This window comes from Cebus imitator, unplaced genomic scaffold (genome assembly GCF_001604975.1).
Source record: "Cebus imitator isolate Cc_AM_T3 unplaced genomic scaffold, Cebus_imitator-1.0 Scaffold303, whole genome shotgun sequence".
NCBI classification, from domain to species: Eukaryota; Metazoa; Chordata; class Mammalia; order Primates; family Cebidae; genus Cebus; species Cebus imitator.
The window spans coordinates 353,835-371,389 of record NW_016107618.1 but is presented as its reverse complement, the minus strand read 5'-3'; the positions used below and the strand labels follow the sequence as shown (position 1 = coordinate 371,389).

Genomic DNA, 17,555 nt, shown 5'->3' with positions numbered 1-17,555 from the left:
TTTTTTTTTTGAGAGAGAGTGTACCCTGGCTGGAGTGCAGCGGCACAGTCTTGGCTCACTGCAACATCTGCCTCCTGGGTTGAAGCAATTCTCATGCCTCAGCCTCCAGAATGGTAGCTGGAATTATAGGTGTGCACCACCACACCCAGCTAATTTTTGTGTTATTTGTAGAGATGAAGTTTTGCCATATTGGCCAGACTGGTCTTGAACTCCTGCCTCAAGTGATCCACCCTCTTCAGCCTCCCAGAGTGCTGAGATTATAGGCATGAGCCACCTCACCCAGCTAAAGAAGCACTTTTAAAAGGCAGATTGTGGCTCATTGGTTTTTGAGGCTTTGCCAAATGGGCTAGTTAGGTAACTTAGAATGAGGATCATTGGGGAATGTCTACTAATGGTCCTAATGAGTAATATTTACATGGTTCCTTTAAGGTAGAGCTTTGGCCATCCATTTGCCTTTTATGACTTTCACATTGAATTATGTTTTGACTTAAACATTTCTATTATTATTTATTCCTTTTTATGGAGGTGGAGAGTGCAGTGGCATGATTTTAGTTCACTGCCACCTCCATCTCCTGGGCTCAAGCAATTCCCAAATTATGGGCACGCACCACTGTGCCCAGTTAATTTTTGTATTTTTAGTAGAGATGAGGTTTCACCATGTTGGCCAGGCTGGACTCAAATTCCTGATCTCAGGTAATCCACCTGCCTCAGCCTCCCAAAATGCTGGGATTACAGGCATGAGCCATTGCACCTGGTCTTATTTGTTAACAATTATTTTTGAGTATTTTTACTATGTGCCAGGCAGTTTTTTTAGGCAATGGAGATATAACAGTAGACAAAACTGTTAAAATAAGTCTTTATTGTTAGACAGCTTATATTCTTGATGGCTGGAAAAAGGAATCAGAACTTATATTATGGAAGAATGCATTCTTCTATGTTGACTAGCATCGAAGAGTCAGAAGAATGCCTTTACTTTTGTTTTTAAATTATTTATCAACAGGTAATGAATTACCTGCCACAGTAAACTTAGCATACTAAACGGTTTATTTTGCTTTTGTACCTTTTAAGCACGCTGGAAATATTAAAGAAGCTGCAAGGTGGATGGATGAGGCCCAGGCCTTGGACACAGCAGACAGATTTATCAACTCCAAATGTGCAAAATATATGCTAAAAGCCAATCTGATTAAAGAAGCTGAAGAAATGTGCTCAAAGTTTACGAGGGTTTGTACAGCTAGTGTTCTTAATTATCAATACAGAAGACATGAACCAGTTCATACTTGTATACCATGCTTATTTTTCAAAGTTTATTTTTAGTATTTTCAACACCAAAATAGCCAAGATTTTAATTAAATCCCTAAACCAGAAGACACTGGAGTCAACATTGGTATAAAGTATTTTCCTTTTAGAGGGTTGTGCAATGGACTTTGAAACTGGTTTATATTGATGCATTTTAGATGAATTTTTTAGGGGCCAAGGGAACTAACTAATATTTATTGAATACCTGCTCTGTGTTGGTATTCTTAAGTTAATCTCTACCCTCAATTATGTAGACCGTTTGTTTAATTACTTGTGAACTACAAATTATTTTTAGTGGTTAGAGAATTTCAATTGCTTTCACATGTTAACTATTCTCTTTTACTCTAAGAATGTTTTAAAAAAAATTTTGAGCCGGGCGCGGTGGCTCAAGCCTGTAATCCCAGCACTTTGGGAGGCCGAGGCGGGTGGATCACGAGGTCAAGAGATCGAGACCATCCTGGTCAACATGGTGAAACCCCGTCTCTATTAAAAATACAAAAAATTAGCTGGGCATGGTGGCGCGTGCCTGTAATCCCAGCTACTCAGGAGGCTGAGGCAGGAGAATTGCCTGAACCCAGGAGGCGGAGGTTGCGGTGAGCCGAGATCGCGCCATTGCACTCCAGCCTGGGTAACAAGAGCGAAACTCCATCCCAAAAAACAAAACCAAAAAAAAAAAAAAAAAAAAAAAAAAAAAAAAAAAAATTTTAAAGAGTTAAATTCAACAGAAAATTTTTTTTTTTTTTTTTTTTAAATCCTGTGGTAGAGTGATGTCGGATAAAAAATGATTTTGAATATTTTTGATTTTTGTATAGGAAGGAACATCAGCAGTAGAGAATTTGAATGAAATGCAGTGTATGTGGTTCCAAACAGAATGTGCCCAGGCTTATAAAGCAATGAATAAATTTGGTGAAGCACTTAAGAAATGTCATGAGATTGAGAGAGTAAGTACTTTCTACATAAAAGTTTCTTGTTTTATTCTGTTGATGGTTTTGGACAAATTTTATAGTTTTTTATCATTCATAATAGTTGCTTTTTAAAATCAGTGTTCACTTTTTTCAGTTTTTATGTTGGAAATATATAGACTACATTTTCAGTCAGCATCTCTATTGTCTATTATTTCTGTAAGGATTCTTTTTAAAAACTTTATGGAAATTTTGTATCTTGGCTGTTTTTATTGATTTTTGAATCTTTCAAATTGCTGCTGCCTCTTCAGTAGTACAAAGAAAGCTCATTAAGGTACTCCTAGGACGCTGTTTTTTGTAGAGTATATTGATGACCATATACCTTTGGTAAGATATAAATGTTAAAGACTTTTCACAATATTCCTTCTATAGCTTATGTAATTTCATGTTTTTCGATAAAACCATTGTTTTCTTAATCCTCTTCACTTTTGACTAATTTCCATGACTAGTGGTTGGTTTTCTTTTTTGTGTTTTTCACAGATAAACATAGTTTTTATAACTAATTACACATTTATAATATTGCCAAGTATAGAATACCAAAGGTTAGTTGAAATGCATTAAGTTCCTGGTTGCTTGACTTACTTGCTAATTGATTTCTTTTCCACATACCAGCATCACATTGCCTAGGATTCAGATTTGTATCCTCAAAAAAAGTTACCAAATACATACTATAATCCTTTGCAAATTATTCTGAAGATAAAAACTCAAGTGTTTAACATCTGAATCTACTTTATTGCACTACTATGTCTGCTAATAAATTATGTTTGATATTGTCACAATAGCTTTAAGTGTAATTAAGGAAGAGATAATGAATAAATATATTTTTAAAGCTTCACTTTTTAATAAATGATTCAGTGCCTGCAGTGTGCCATATCTTGTGCTACACAGTGGCTAACTGTATTTGCTTATTTGAAATGCAAAATATTCCTGTTGAATAATTGTAGTTCTTTATTTCTTTTTATTTTACTAGTTTTTTTTCATGCCAAAGTAACAAGTATTCCAAGGCTTTTATTTTATAGTTTTCTTAGCCATTGCTGTACTTCAGTATAATAATAAAAAGATAATTTTGTTAGCATTTTATAGAAATCACTGATGACCAGTTTGACTTTCATACATACTGTATGAGGAAGATTACCCTTAGATCATATGTGGACTTATTAAAACTAGAAGATGTACTTCGGCAGCATCCATTTTACTTCAAGGCAGCAAGAATTGCTATAGAGATCTATCTGAAGCTTCATGACAACCCCCTTACAGATGAGAATAAAGAACATGAAGCTGATACAGGTATAATATTTAGAGTTCTTCTTGTGTTCTGGTGTGTGTATGTGTATTTATGTTTTTCAGTAATACATATTTTTCTTGAGCACCACGTGGGAAGATAGTATACAAGGTTCTCTAAGAAACAAAAGAAAAATGTTTACTTTTCTACTTCCAAAGTTAAACAGGAATTTAATTTGTAATTATTCATTAGCATTTAAGAAGTTTGTATGTCATGAATTTTACATTTAATAGCTGGTTTGCCCAAAATTATTAATTGCTATTTTACAGGTAACTAGACTGCTAATTATATAATTAGTATTATAATTCTACATAAGTGTTGGCTATTAGTATTACTAGTTATTTTTTTGAGATAGAGTCTCACTCTGTCTCCCAGGCTGGAGTGCAGTGCCGTGATCTCGGCTCACTGCAACCTCCACTTCCCAGGTTCAAGTGATTCTCCTTCCCCACCCTCCTAAGTAGCTAAGATTACAGGTGCCCACCACCATGCCTGGCTGATTTTGTGTTTTTAGTGGAAACTGAGTTTCATCATCTTGTCCAGGCTGGTCTCAAACTCCTGACCTCAAGTGATCTGCCCGCCTCAGCTTCCCAGAGTGCTGGAATTGGTCTCCTAAAGTGCTGGAATTACAGGCATGAGCCACGGTTCCTAGCCTATTCCTCTTTTTAATAGTAATTTATAATTAACCTATTAAAAATTAATATTGCTTGAACATTAAAAACCAGCTTGGGATAAAGCTAGGAAAATTGCCCAGTGACTTATCATTTGACCCATTTTTAATGTACTATTTTTATAGCAGGGCCTCAGAATGACTAGGAAGAAGTCTTCCCTAGACAGCTATTTGGGGAAGAACCTGATAATGAGTGATCTCATATGTAGAAAAATATAAATTAATTATATGTCCAAAATTTTGTGACTTACTCTTGGCAAAAAAAAATGTTGCAGGAATTGGGGCATAAAAAGTATGTTTGATTTTCTTTTTTCTTCTGAGCTTATTCCTTTTTTTTTTTTTTTTTTTTTTTATTTTTTTTTTTTTTTTTTCTTTTTTTTTTTTTTTTTTTAATTTTCTTATAAGGGAATGAGACTTGACAAGAATTTTTTTTCCCTGTACTTTTATAGATTCTAAATGTAGGAAAATGACATTTGATAACTCAAAAAACATGAAATAACAAGTATAGTACATTTCTCAATCTAATTACTTTGAGACTTGTCATTGTCATACTAATCTGATCATTCATCTGTATACACACACACGTACACACACACACACACACATTAATGTATATATATTCACACATATCGGGTAATTCTCTTGGGACTGGGGTGTAAGAGTATTTAGGTAATCCAAAAGTAATTATATTTGCTGTGAAATGTGTATTTCTATTAACATTTGAGTATAACATATCAGTATCTGGCAGTGTTAATGAGATGAAACTGAAGATTCAATTGTAAATTCTACAAGTTATCTCTTGACTTCTCAACTCCTGGGCCTTGCTTGAGAATTTTTAGTCATATGTTTTAGTATCTTCTTAAAATAAAGTTGGTTCTTCTCTATCTTGTTGCAAATAAAATTTAGTAATGAAAGCTCTTGAAGAACTGATAGTAAGCCAGTAATTTATTTAGCGAGAAAATAATGAAATGAAGTAATAATTAAGAAGCTTTTTTTTTTTTTTTNGTGCCACCATGCCCAGCTAATGTTTTGTATTTTTAGTAGAGACGGGGTTTCACCATGTTGACCAGGATGGTCTCGATCTCTTGACCTCGTGATCCATCCGTCTCGGCCTCCCAAAGTGCTGAGATTACAGGCTTGAGCCACCGCGCCCGGCCGCTTATTCTTTTTTTGAGGATATTATTGGCTACTTTCTATATCCTTCTTCCTGCCAAAGAGCTTTTGAATTATTTTGCTAATTTGTCATAAATTTGTACTTCCTGTTGCCAAAGGACAGTATTGGAATTTCTAAGGTCACACACCGAAGCCCTTGTACAGATATCACTTGAATCTCTTTCTACCAGTTGGTGCTGCTTCAACTTAGAAGAAAACTGCAGTAAGAAGAAACTGTTGGACAGTTTACAGTTAAAGTTGAGAGCTATGACTCTTTGGCTTCTTTTGTTTTTCTTTCTTTTTATTCTTCTGCCTTCCTCCTCTTCTTCTTCAAATTATACAAATAATGTACAATGAACTCTTCAAAGCTGAGACAATACAGAAATATACTTAGTAAATATGAAGATCCCCTTTCACTTTTCTCCCACCCATTCTTCATTTCAACCATTATCCCCGTGAAAGGATCAATTCCCTTTATGCACAACTACAATTTCCAAAGTTCTATGTGTACATATACACATTCATTTCAGGATGGTTCTTTGCAGGGTTTCTTGTTTGTTTTACTGTTCTTTAGTCCATAAATGGGTTTATATCATACCCATTGTTCTGCAACTTGGACTTTTTACCTCATTTAATAGTATTGCTCCATGTCTGCATATGATAATTATTGTTTTCACCATTAACATTTTAATGACTATGTAGGAATCTGTGAATTTTTTCACCATTATAGTAGTATAGTAAATGTCCTTGTACATAATTATGTGCATATTTATTTAGCATGGATTATTAGAAGTGGAAATTGGTGGGTCAAAGGGTATAAGAATTTGAGATAAAGGACTCATCAGCTTTTATTATCACCAGCATGGTATTGAGAATTTCTTTTATTTTACATTATCACCAGCTCTAAAAGTTATTGCTCTCCTTATATTTTTACATGTTGGGCAAAATACCTAGTTTCCAATTTCTGTATTTTGTTTGTTTTTTTTTGCTTTGAGACAGGATCTCATTCTGTTGCCCAGCCTGGAGTCCACTAATGTGATCATAGCTAACTGCAGCCTTAGAACTCCTGAGTTCAGGCAATCTTCCCACCTCAGCCTCCTGAGTAGCTGCATGCACCCAACCCAACTAATTTATTTTTGTAGATACATGGTCTTGCCATGTTGCCCAGGCTTGTCTTGAACCCCTTGGCTCAAGTGATTCTCCTGCTTTGGTCTCCCAGATTGTTGGGATTACAGGCATGAACCACTATGTTTGGCCAATTTCTAGATTTTTAATGGAGTGGATTATATATTTTCTTTTTTTCACTTAGATTTTAACCTTTAAGATGAATATCTTTCATCATACAAAAGTTTTAATTTTTAATATTTAGTCTTTTTTGTGGCTTCTAGGTCTTGCTTAGAAAGGCCTTTTCTACTTAAAAATTTAAAATATATTTATGAATATCTTCTGTGTTTTTCTTCTAATACTTCTGCTTTGCAATTTTTAGATTCTGCTCTTTAAACATCTGGAGTTAATTTTTATATATGTTGTAAGGTGGAGGGTGGCTTTCCACCTCCCTTCCTCCCCAAAATAAAGTACTAACCCTTCAGTAATATTTACTGAACAGGTTTTTGTATTCCTCACTGATTTCAAATGCTACCTTTATCATGCTAAATTCCGAAAACATAATGTAGTAGATTGTAGGCATGGTTTCTTGGTCTAACATATATTAAAGATATAATTAAAACTATGTGGTATTGACATTAGTACACAGATAGGTTTCTGTTATTATGATCCATTTTTCTCAATCTAACACTATGTCTTTAGAATTTTTGTGGTTTTACATGCAGATTTTTGCTTTTGTATACACGGTAGAATTGGCTTCTCTTCCAGAAAGTTTCTGATATTAGGTTGAGTCATTTTTTAGTTGATTTTTAAAAATTTTCTATGTAGGCCATTACGTTAATCTGTAAATGGCAGTAGTTTTATTTCTTTCAATGTTTATACCTTTTCCCCCATGTCTTATTGTATGGTTAGAGTTGTGGTGGTGATTAGTAGGAACAAGAGTGTACTTGCTGCCTTTTTTTCTATAGAAGTATGTACTTCTGATGGTAAAATTTAATTAATTATTAATTTATTTTTGAGACAGAGTTTCACTCTTGTCACCCAGGCTGGAGTGCAGTGGTGCAGTCTCGACTCACTGCAGCCTCTTCCTCCTGGGTTTAAGCAATTCTCCTGCCACAGCCTCCAGAGTAGCTGGGATTACAGGCACCCACCACCATGCCTGGCTAATTTTTGTATTTTTAGTAGAGACGGAGTTTCACCATGTAGGCCGGGCTGGTTTCGAACTCCTGACCTCAGATGATCTGCCTGCCTCGGCCTCCCAAAGTGCTGGAATTATAGGCGTGAGCCACCACCCCTGGCAAGTTTAATATTTATAATAAACATCTGTTAGTTAGCCTTTATTTCTTCAGAAGTTACTTTTCTTGTATTTTTATCATTTCAAGTCTTTATATGTCCAGATTTCTTCTGCCTTGCTATGTTGATGTTAGTTTGACTGGTTAAAGTTGTCTAGGCTCGAATGTTGTTTTCTCTGTATACGTTTATATGTACATACATACTTTAAAAAAAAGATGGTACAATATTATCTTCTAGCAGAGTAAACTTTTCCTCTAGTTTCTTCTAAGGTAAAAATCGTTTTTTCTTTTTTGAGACAGGATCTTGCTGTGTTGCCCAGGCTGGAGTGCAGTGGCATGACAACAGCTCACTGCAGCCTTAACCTCCCAGGCTCAAGTGATCTGTGCACCTCAGCCTCCTTATTAGCTGGGACAATAGACACATATCACTACACTTGGCTAATTTCTTTTTTATTTTTTCTTTATTTTTTGTTCTAGAGCAGAATGAATAATTTTAAAAAACATTTTTTGTGGGGGTAGAGATGGAGTTCTCCCTGTGTTGCCCAGGCTCGTCCTGAACTCCCCAGTTCAAGCAGTCCTCCTGCCTTGGCCTCCCAAAGTGCTGGAATTACAGGCATGAGCCACTGCACCCGGCCCTAAGCTAAAATTCTGAGCCTCTTATTTATGCTAATGGAAGTAATAGCTAATATATGTAAAGTAGAGAATTATAGCACTTCTCTAGATAATTAGTGCTGGTAAGTCAGGTGAAACAGGATTCGAATTGTTATTAATTCTTCATTAATTACATATGTGGTGGTTGTTTTCTCTCTTTTTTTGTGGCAGTTCTACGGTGAACTGACACGAGACCTTTTAAGGCATGCAGTATAGAATAGTGCCGAAAGTGCAGCTCTTAGGTTAAATCCATAGTGCAGTCTGTTTTGGTAAATAAAATTTTATTGGAATAAACAAAACCAAGCCCATTGGTTTTCATATTCTCTACGGCTGCTATTGTGCTATAGTAGCTAAGTTAATTTCAACGGAGACCTGTGGCTTACAATGTTGAAATTACTAAGCATCTGGTTCATTACAGAAAAATGTTTGCTGACTTTTGTTTGGTATGACACAGTAGAAAAGGCCTTAGACTTTGGAGTATCGTTTTGTAATTTTTACATTTGGCTTTTTTTTGTTGTTGTTGTTGGTGGTGACACAGAGTCTCACTTTGTCACCCCAGGCTGGAGTGCAGTGGCGTGATCTTGGCTCACTGCAGCCTCCACTTTTCGGGTTCCATCAATTCTACTGCCTCAGCCTACCGGGTAGCTGGGATTACAGGCACATACGACCACGCCCAGCAAAGTTTTGTTTTTAGTAGATGGGGTTTCACCATGTTGGCCAGGCTGTTCTTGAACTCTGGACCTTAGGTGATCCACCTGCCTCAGCCTCCCAAAGTGCTTGGATTACTGGCGTGAGCCACCACGCCCACGTACATTTGGATTTTTAATCACCTGAAGTTTAGTATAGCATAGAGGAAGCCTAGACTTTGGAGTCCAAGTGAAGTAGATTTACATCCTTGTTCTACATTTTACCATCACTTTGAGTTATTTTCCTCTGAAACCTCCTCTGAAACCTCTGAAATTTGTATAAATAAAATATTATTCTCTAATTCATGAGGTTGTCAAACGAAATACAATGTATGGGGTATGGGCTGGGTGCCATGGCACACACCTGTAATCCCAGCACTTTTGGAGGCCAAGGCAGGTGGATCGTTTGAGTCCAGGAGTCCGAGACCAGCCTGGGCAACATAGTAAAACTCTGTCTCTGCAAATACAAACAGGAACAACAAAAACAGGCATGGTGGTGAGCGTCTGTTCTAGCTATAATAGTTCTAGCTATTCAGGAGGTAGATATGGAAGGATCATTTGAGCCCTGGTAGTGAGAGCTGCAGTGAACCATGATTACCCCTGCACTCCAGCCTGGATGACAAAGTGAGACCCTATCTCAAAGAAAAGAAAGAAAGAAAGAAAAAGAAAATATAAGGTATGCGTTATATCTATCATGTAGCAAGGATGCAAGTGGTAGCAATTATTTTACCAGTCATTAAAAAGGTCACTGCTTATGTTGCCATCCATTTATAGTATTGTGTTTCCAGAATGTAATTTTTTGGTCTTTTAGGAATATTTTTTTTGCATTTTGTTTTTAGTGTACTTACTCAAGTACACTAAAGAGAAACAGATAAAGCATTTGTTTTCGTTGGCTATATGTTATCTATTGCTGCATAATAAATTAATCCCTAAATTTAGCAGCTTAAAATAACCCTTTTTTGGGTCAGGAATTCAGAAGTGTCTAAGTGACTCTGGCTCAGGATCTCTTAGGAAGTTGTAGTTGAGAATTTGGATGGGCCTGCAACCATTAGAATACTTGGCTAGGATTGAAAGGATCCATTTCCTAGTTGGCTCACTCAACCTGGCTGTTGGCAAGGTCTCCGTAGAGATTCTAAAATTTCTGAAGACATGGTAGCTAATGATGACAGAGAGAAAGGAAGAAGCAACAACACCTTTTTAGTGTTCTCTTTTCCTGACGTCATACCATTACTTCCTTCACATTCTAATTGGTCAGAAGAGAGTCACCAAGCACAACCTACATTTGAGGGGAGGAGAGCTGAAGAATTTGTAGACATAATTTTAACTGCCATGGTCTGCATTTTGTTTACAAATTATTTACATTATCATTTTTGGTGTGTGTTTGTTTTTAATTTTTGAGATAGGGTCTCACTTTACCTTCCAGGCTGGAGTACAGTGCAGTGACTCAGTCATAGCTCATTACAGCCTCATACTCCTGGGCTCAACTATTTCCCCCACCTCAGCCTACCACGTAGGTAGGACTACAGGCACATGCCACCATGCCCAAATTTTAAGTTTTTTGTAAAGGTGGGATCTTGCTGTGTTGCACTGCCAGTTCTCAAACTCCTGAGGTCAAGTGATCCTCCTGCCTCAGACTACAAAAGTGCTGGGATTACAAGCATGAGCCACCATGCCCAGCTTACATTATTCTTATATGGAAAATATAGTTAGCCTTTCCAAGGCCTTCAGAAGATTTATCTTATTATAACATTAGCTTAAAGTTCAGAATCTTGTCACGTATATCAGGTTCAGGTGCTGAAACACCTCCTTGAGCATAGGGTTTAAAAAAAAATTTTTTTTAACCTTAAGTGTGGCTTTTCAATTATAGTTCTTTTAATATAAAATCCTGTGAACTAAAATTGCAAGTTAACTATCAACTACATACCCAATATAAAATGACGCACACATAGGACAATCACTGTAGACATTCTTAGGAGGCACACAGGAGTGTTACCACATCCATTCTAAAGTCCATGGCTTAATAGTTCTTTGATTAGGACCCAAGACTGGAATAATTTTCTGTGGCTCTCGACCCTGCCCTCTGGGTTCCTGGTTCCACTTTCCGAATTACCTTTTTTCTTTTGGAAGTTAACAATTGTTTGCAATTGAGTAGTTCTTCCATATTCTTCTGGCCAGTAAAATTTTGAGAGTCTGAAGGCCTCTTTTCATTTTGTGCTGTCTCTGTTCTTTTCCATCCAAATTTACTATTTCTGCCCATAGAATAAACATCATGAATCTTTTGTGAATCTTACTGGAATCCACATGTACCTTGAGCTTCTGTGGGGGGGGGGGAGAACACCCTTAAGTTTCTTAGATGTTTTATTGTTTGAGAGAATCTGAGTCATAGAGAGAGCCTTTCTTCAGACTAAGTAGTGAGACACCACCATATTTTGAGTTCTAGATCTTAACAAAAGATTGTAATGCCAAGCCCTTTGCCTTTTCTCTTGACATATTTTCCTGACAATTGCCTGGATTTGATCTTTGCCTAGCAAGCCATTTCTGGGGAGGCTGAGAGTTTTCAAAATCATCAAGTTCCTCTCCTTTCTTTAGTTTCTTTCTCCTCTTGCACTTCTCTTGGGCACTTTGCCTGAAAATCCCCTTAGTTAGCTCTCTGAGTTCATTTTATAACACTGTTGCCAAACTTTCTGCTACTTTGTGGCTGTAACATAGCCTTCACTTCATTTTAAGGACTCACCTGCAGCCTTTTCCAAGTCTAGAGTTACATGAATAGTCCAAGGTTCTTTAAACTTCCACTAAAGCCCTACTCAAAGTCTGTCCATCTTTTGCCACTCCCTGGTTCCAAAGTTACTCCCACATTTTAGGTTTTTGTTATAGCAGTATCTCATGTTCAGGTACCAAAATCTATGTTGTTTATTGCTGCAAAACAAATTACTCAAAAACAAAGCAGCTTTAAATAGCAACCATTTATTATCTGACAGTTACCATGTGTCAGGAACAGAAGTCACTCGGCTGTATGTTCCTGAAGACTCTGGGTCTCTCAGGAGGTTGAAATCAAGATGTTGGCCGGGCATGGTGGTTCATTCCTGTAGTCCTGATGCTTTGGGAAGCTGAGGCATGTGGTTTGCTTGAGTCTAGGAGTTCGAGACCAGCCTCATCAACATTAGTGAGGCCCTGTCTCTATTTATATTTTAAAATTAAAAAACAAAGTTGCCAGCTGGAGCATCTGAAGGATCAACTTGGAGGATCTCCTTCCATGATGGCTTACTCTCATGGCCAGAGACATCAGTTCTTTGCCACACATTGGTCTTTCCGTAAGACTGATTGAGTTTCCTTATAATATAGGACCTAGCTTCCTCTGAATGATCCAAAAGAAAGTAAGGAGGAACCTGTAGTCCTTTTTTGCCCCTATATTAATGTTACATACTGTGGTGTATAGTACATGTTATTCCTTACACATGAATCACTAAATATAGTCCACATTTAAGGGGAAGGGGAAATAGGGTCTGCCTTTTGAAAGGTAGAACTTGTGGGCATATGTTGAAATCACAGTGGTACTGTATTTTGGAATGGCTTTTTTCATTTCTCAATATTAACAGATGTTATCCAAATAAATACTGGATGAACCTGTAGCTTTCAAATTTGTTCTTTGAAATCAAAACAATATAAATTTTTCACTATATTGTAGCATATTTGTTAGTGATTTCCAGTCTTTTGAGACATTCAGGGGTTTATAGTTCTAGGGATATTGTTAATTTTCAATATTAAATTTTTAATTTACTATAGAGTTATTCATTTATTCTGTTAACAAATATTTGAGTGTTATCTGTATGTTTTGGCAGGCTGCTAGGCCCTGAAAATAAAAAAGTTACAAATGAGACGGGATCTCCTTTACCAAAGAGCTCATAGTTTAAAAGAGAGACAGCTGTATAAACAAACTATTGTGACAAGCAAAATGTATTAGCTGTAGTGGCAGCACAGAGAGAATGAATAATTGTTTGGCCAGGTTAGAGAAGACATAACTAAGAGAGCATAGTCCTCTGAAGCCACAGAGACTTGCGATATGCAATAGTTTGTTTTATTCATAGACTGCAAATAGTTTAATATTGATGTTTAACTTGTATGTTTTGCTGTGGTCATTTGTTTACATGTATACCCCATGCAGTTTCAAAAAAGTTTTTGAATTTGTTCCATTGTTTGGTATCTGATGTTGCACCGTTAAAAGGCTAGGTGCATATAGGGATGTTTACATCCATACCATGCAGTATTTTTGTTTGTTTGTTTTTTTGAGACAGAGTTTTGCTCTTGTTGCCCAGGCTGGAATGCAGTGGTGTGATCTCGGTTCACTGCAGCCTCCGTCTCCTGGGTTGAAGCAATTCTGCTGCCTCAGCCTCCTGAGTAGGCAGGGATTACAGGTGTGCACCACCATGCTCAGCTAATTTTTGTATTTTTAGTACAGGCAGGGTTTCACCATGTTGACCAGACTGGTCTTAAACTCCTGACCTCAGGTGATCTGTCTGCCTCGGCCTCCCAAAGTGCTGGGATTACAGGCATGAGACACTGTGCCCAGCCTCATGCAATATTTTTTAATAGGAGTTTGGTAATGTTAAATAATAATAATTACTAATCTGATTAACATACTTGTTAATTTTATTAATTATTGCCTACAGCAAACATGTCTGACAAAGAGCTAAAGAAGCTACGTAATAAACAAAGAAGAGCTCAAAAGAAAGCCCAGATAGAAGAAGAGAAAAAAAATGCAGAAAAAGAAAAGCAGCAGAGAAATCAGAAAAAGAAGAAGGATGATGATGATGAGGAAATTGGAGGTCCAAAAGAAGAACTTATTCCAGAGAAACTGGCCAAGGTACTTAATAATAGTGTTTAGCAAAATTGAGTGAAATTTTATAACCAGCTGTTGTCATTTTTATACTGTCTTATTTGACCAATGCGATTATAGATTTTAGAGCCAAAAATGATTTTATTTTTTAGTATTTTTTCTTTCTGATCTTGTTTCATGTTTAAAGCTTGAAATAATAATCCTGTTCCAAAGTCATGTAGTATAGTATGGTGGAAAAATTTTGGCTTTTGAGTCATTCTGATCTGGGTTCAGATATTACCTCTTATATTTTCACTGTGCGCCCTTGGACACTTTGTCTAACCTCTCTGATGGTTTTCTCATCTATAAAATGGAACTAAGAAAATCCTTATTTAGGGCCAGAGAAAATATATATGTAAAGCATCTAGTGTCTGTTACAAGTGGTAATATGCAAGTTTTTATGTCTAGGCTAAATAGAGTTTGTTATAAACTGAGGACTATATATGTATCTCCCACTTACCTATGTTGTCAGTTTACATTATTTTTTTTCTAGCATAAGGTCATAAATATTTTCCCCAGGCAAAATCTGACCTGCTGGTTTTAACTGTTAAGTTGAAACCAAGATATTTGTTGTCACATGAACCATTTTGATTAATAACATTCCCGTGTCCTTTCTTTTGACCCTAGACATCTTCCTACTTTGTATGAAAATAGTTGCGTAATTTGTTATATTAAAGCAATATAGTAAGCAATCGGCCCAGACTTCAATTTTTGCCTCACTAGTAAGAAAAGGCTCCAAATCATCTCCTTACTGCTTTATAACCAAGCAAAATTAAAATACCAAACACATGGAATTGGAGAATATGCTTAGAATTCTGTCCACCAGAGCAGGTGGACACTAATATCACGTAGACATAGTAATATTGCTATGAGAAATACAGCCACCTGCCTGTAGTTCCAACTATGTAGGAGGCTGAGGTGGGAGGATCACTTGAGTCTTGGAGTTCAAGGCTGCAGTACACTGTGAGCTATGATCATGCCTGAGACTAGCCATTGCACTCCAGCCTGGGAGATATAGCAAGACTCTGTCTCTTAAAAAAAAGAAAAATAGCATGCGCGTGCACGTGCACATACACGCACAAGCAAAATCCAGTTGGATTTCACAAAGATACATGGATATCTTTTTTACAAATAGTTCCATACCTACTAGGAACAAACACAATACCTTTTTATTGTTGGACGTTTATTGGAAGACTACCCAGGGAAGCAAGAAGGCATAGAAAATGGACCTTTTAAACCTCTTGGAGAATTTCAGTTATTCAGGGCATAACTTAAACTTTAGACCTTCCATCTTTATGCCTCCACTTTCTTTATTACTACTACTTTTACCACCTTCATTGCCCGCCTGCTGCCATCATCACTTTGTCTATTTGCTTTTCCCTTTATCCCATGAGTTTCCTTAATGACATTTTTCTTTATAACTCTTCATGGTTTCATATATTTCTTAAGGAGAGGAAGCATTTCTTTTGATTATTTAGTTACTATTTAATAAAGAGTATACCTACGGAGCAGAATTCTTGTACTAGGTTTCCTTAAAAACTTAGGTTTTCCTTGTGTCCAGGCTGTCATGATTGCCTTCAGGCTAGGTAACAACCTGTGGTCTAATTATTGGTAGTCAGGATTATAGAGTCTCAGAGCAAGCAATGGCTACAAAAGGTGCTTCTGCCTGCTTTGGTAGGAAGCTTAGTGGAAGGCACCCTTTTTCATGGACTGCTCCTCAGTACATATTCTCACCTATTAGGTACATAAGACCCTTTTATTCCTCAGCTAACTTCCTCCAAGATGCCCCTTTCTAAAAGCATCTATATTTACCAAGATGTCCAATGTGATGACAATGTCAAATTATACCAACCCATCATAACTAGGAGTGACTTTGTAGGTTATTTTAAAAGCTGCCTGCCAAGTCTGGCTCTACAGTCTATAGAGTCTCCGTCCCCACTCCCCCCTTTTTTGGTGATCTTGTGTTTCAGCTTTCTTCTATGTGTTAAATTGCAAATTTAGTGTCACCAGTTCAGGATAATATACAGTCATGCATCATTTAACGGGGATACATTCTGATAAATGCATGCTTGGGTGATTTTGTTGCTTTGTTTTGTTTTTTGTTTTCTTTTGAGACAGGGTCTCGCTCTGTCACCCAGGCTGGAGTGCAGTGGCATGATCTTGGCTCACTGTAGCCTCTACCTCCTGGCCTCAAGTGATCCTCTCACATCAGCCTCCGGAATAGCTGGGACTACAGGTGCGCGCCACCATGCCTGGCCAATTTATTTTTATTTTTATTTTTATGGAGATGGGATTCTGCCATGTTGCCCAAGCTGGTCTTGAACTCTTGGGCTTAAGGGATCCACCCACCTCAGCCTTGCAAAGTGCTGGGATTACAGGTGTGAGCCATCACACCCGGCTTGGGTGATTTTACTGTTGTGTGAACATCATAGAGTGTACATACACAAACCTAGATGGTAAAGTCTACTACACACCTAGGCTATATGGTATAGCTGATGCTTCTTGGCTACAAACCTGTATAGCATGTTACTGTACTGAATACTATAGACAATTGTAATACATGGTAAGTAGTTGTGTTTCTAAACATAGAAAAGGTAACAGTAAAAATAGGGCATTATAATCTTATGGAACCACTTATGCAGTCCATTGTTGACCAGAAACATAGTTATGTGGCACATGACTGTATATAAAATAAAAATAAAGCATTATTAAATTAGCAATAATTCCAGTAAAGGAGAAAAGGAAACTGGGAAGGGGTTCAGTTAGTAAGGTCAATATTCAGTCAACGGAGCATAAATATGAGGTCTTGGCAGAAGCTCTATCACTTGATTCTCCAACTACTGTGAGGCATTAGTTGGTATTTATGCCCTTTTGTACCACTCATTTTATGTTCCTCCTTGCCTTCACTCAGCACTTTTTTTTTTTTTTTTTGAGACAAAAGTCTCACTCTGTTTCCCAGGCTGAAGTGTAGCAGCATGATCTAGGCTCACTGCAACCTCTGCCTCCCAGGTTCAAGTGATTTTCCTGCCTCAGCCTCCCCAATAGCTTGGACTACAGACATGCGCCACAATGCCCACTAATTGTTTTGTTTTGTATTTTTAGTAGAGATGGAATATCACCATATTGGCCAGGCTGGTCTTGAACTCCTGACTTCAGGTGATCTGCCGGCTTTGGCCTCCCAAAGTGCTGAGATTACAGGTGTGAGCCACTGCACCCCGCCTAGCATTTTTTCCCCATTGTATCTACACTTCCCTTCCATAGACTATGATTTCTTAGTACAGTAAAAAATTTAATCATGTTAAACTTTTTGTTGCTGTGCTGGGAGTTTTTATGCTAGAGAGATATACTCCTTTATAATATATCTTAACATGAGGATTAGATTTCAAGTCAGTTTATAAATTTAAAAATTGCATATGATTAAAATTGCCCTTACAAGTGTCAAATTGCCTGTAAGTGCAGTCCAGTCTCATCCTATATGCATTTAACCTAGGTGAATTCAACTCTTCATTACTGGATGTAATTTTTTCTTTAAGGGAGACACAGAATAATATGTATAATGGTGGTTAATTCTTTTTTTTTTTTTTTTTTTT

The 17,555-nt window shown here is 37.0% G+C and overlaps 1 protein-coding gene across 2 annotated transcripts in view; it reads left to right on the top strand.

The window, feature by feature from the left end:
* The window catches only part of NAA15 (N-alpha-acetyltransferase 15, NatA auxiliary subunit), a 98,183-nt gene that overhangs the window by 64,803 nt on the left and 15,825 nt on the right, over nt 1-17,555 (top strand). For both annotated transcript variants that reach the window (XM_017502865.1, XM_017502866.1), the window contains exons 12-15: nt 1,069-1,221; nt 2,109-2,237; nt 3,332-3,545; nt 13,760-13,953. In XM_017502865.1, coding sequence (XP_017358354.1) covers nt 1,069-1,221; nt 2,109-2,237; nt 3,332-3,545; nt 13,760-13,953 — 690 coding nt within the window. The remainder of the gene's footprint in view (nt 1-1,068; nt 1,222-2,108; nt 2,238-3,331; nt 3,546-13,759; nt 13,954-17,555) is intronic.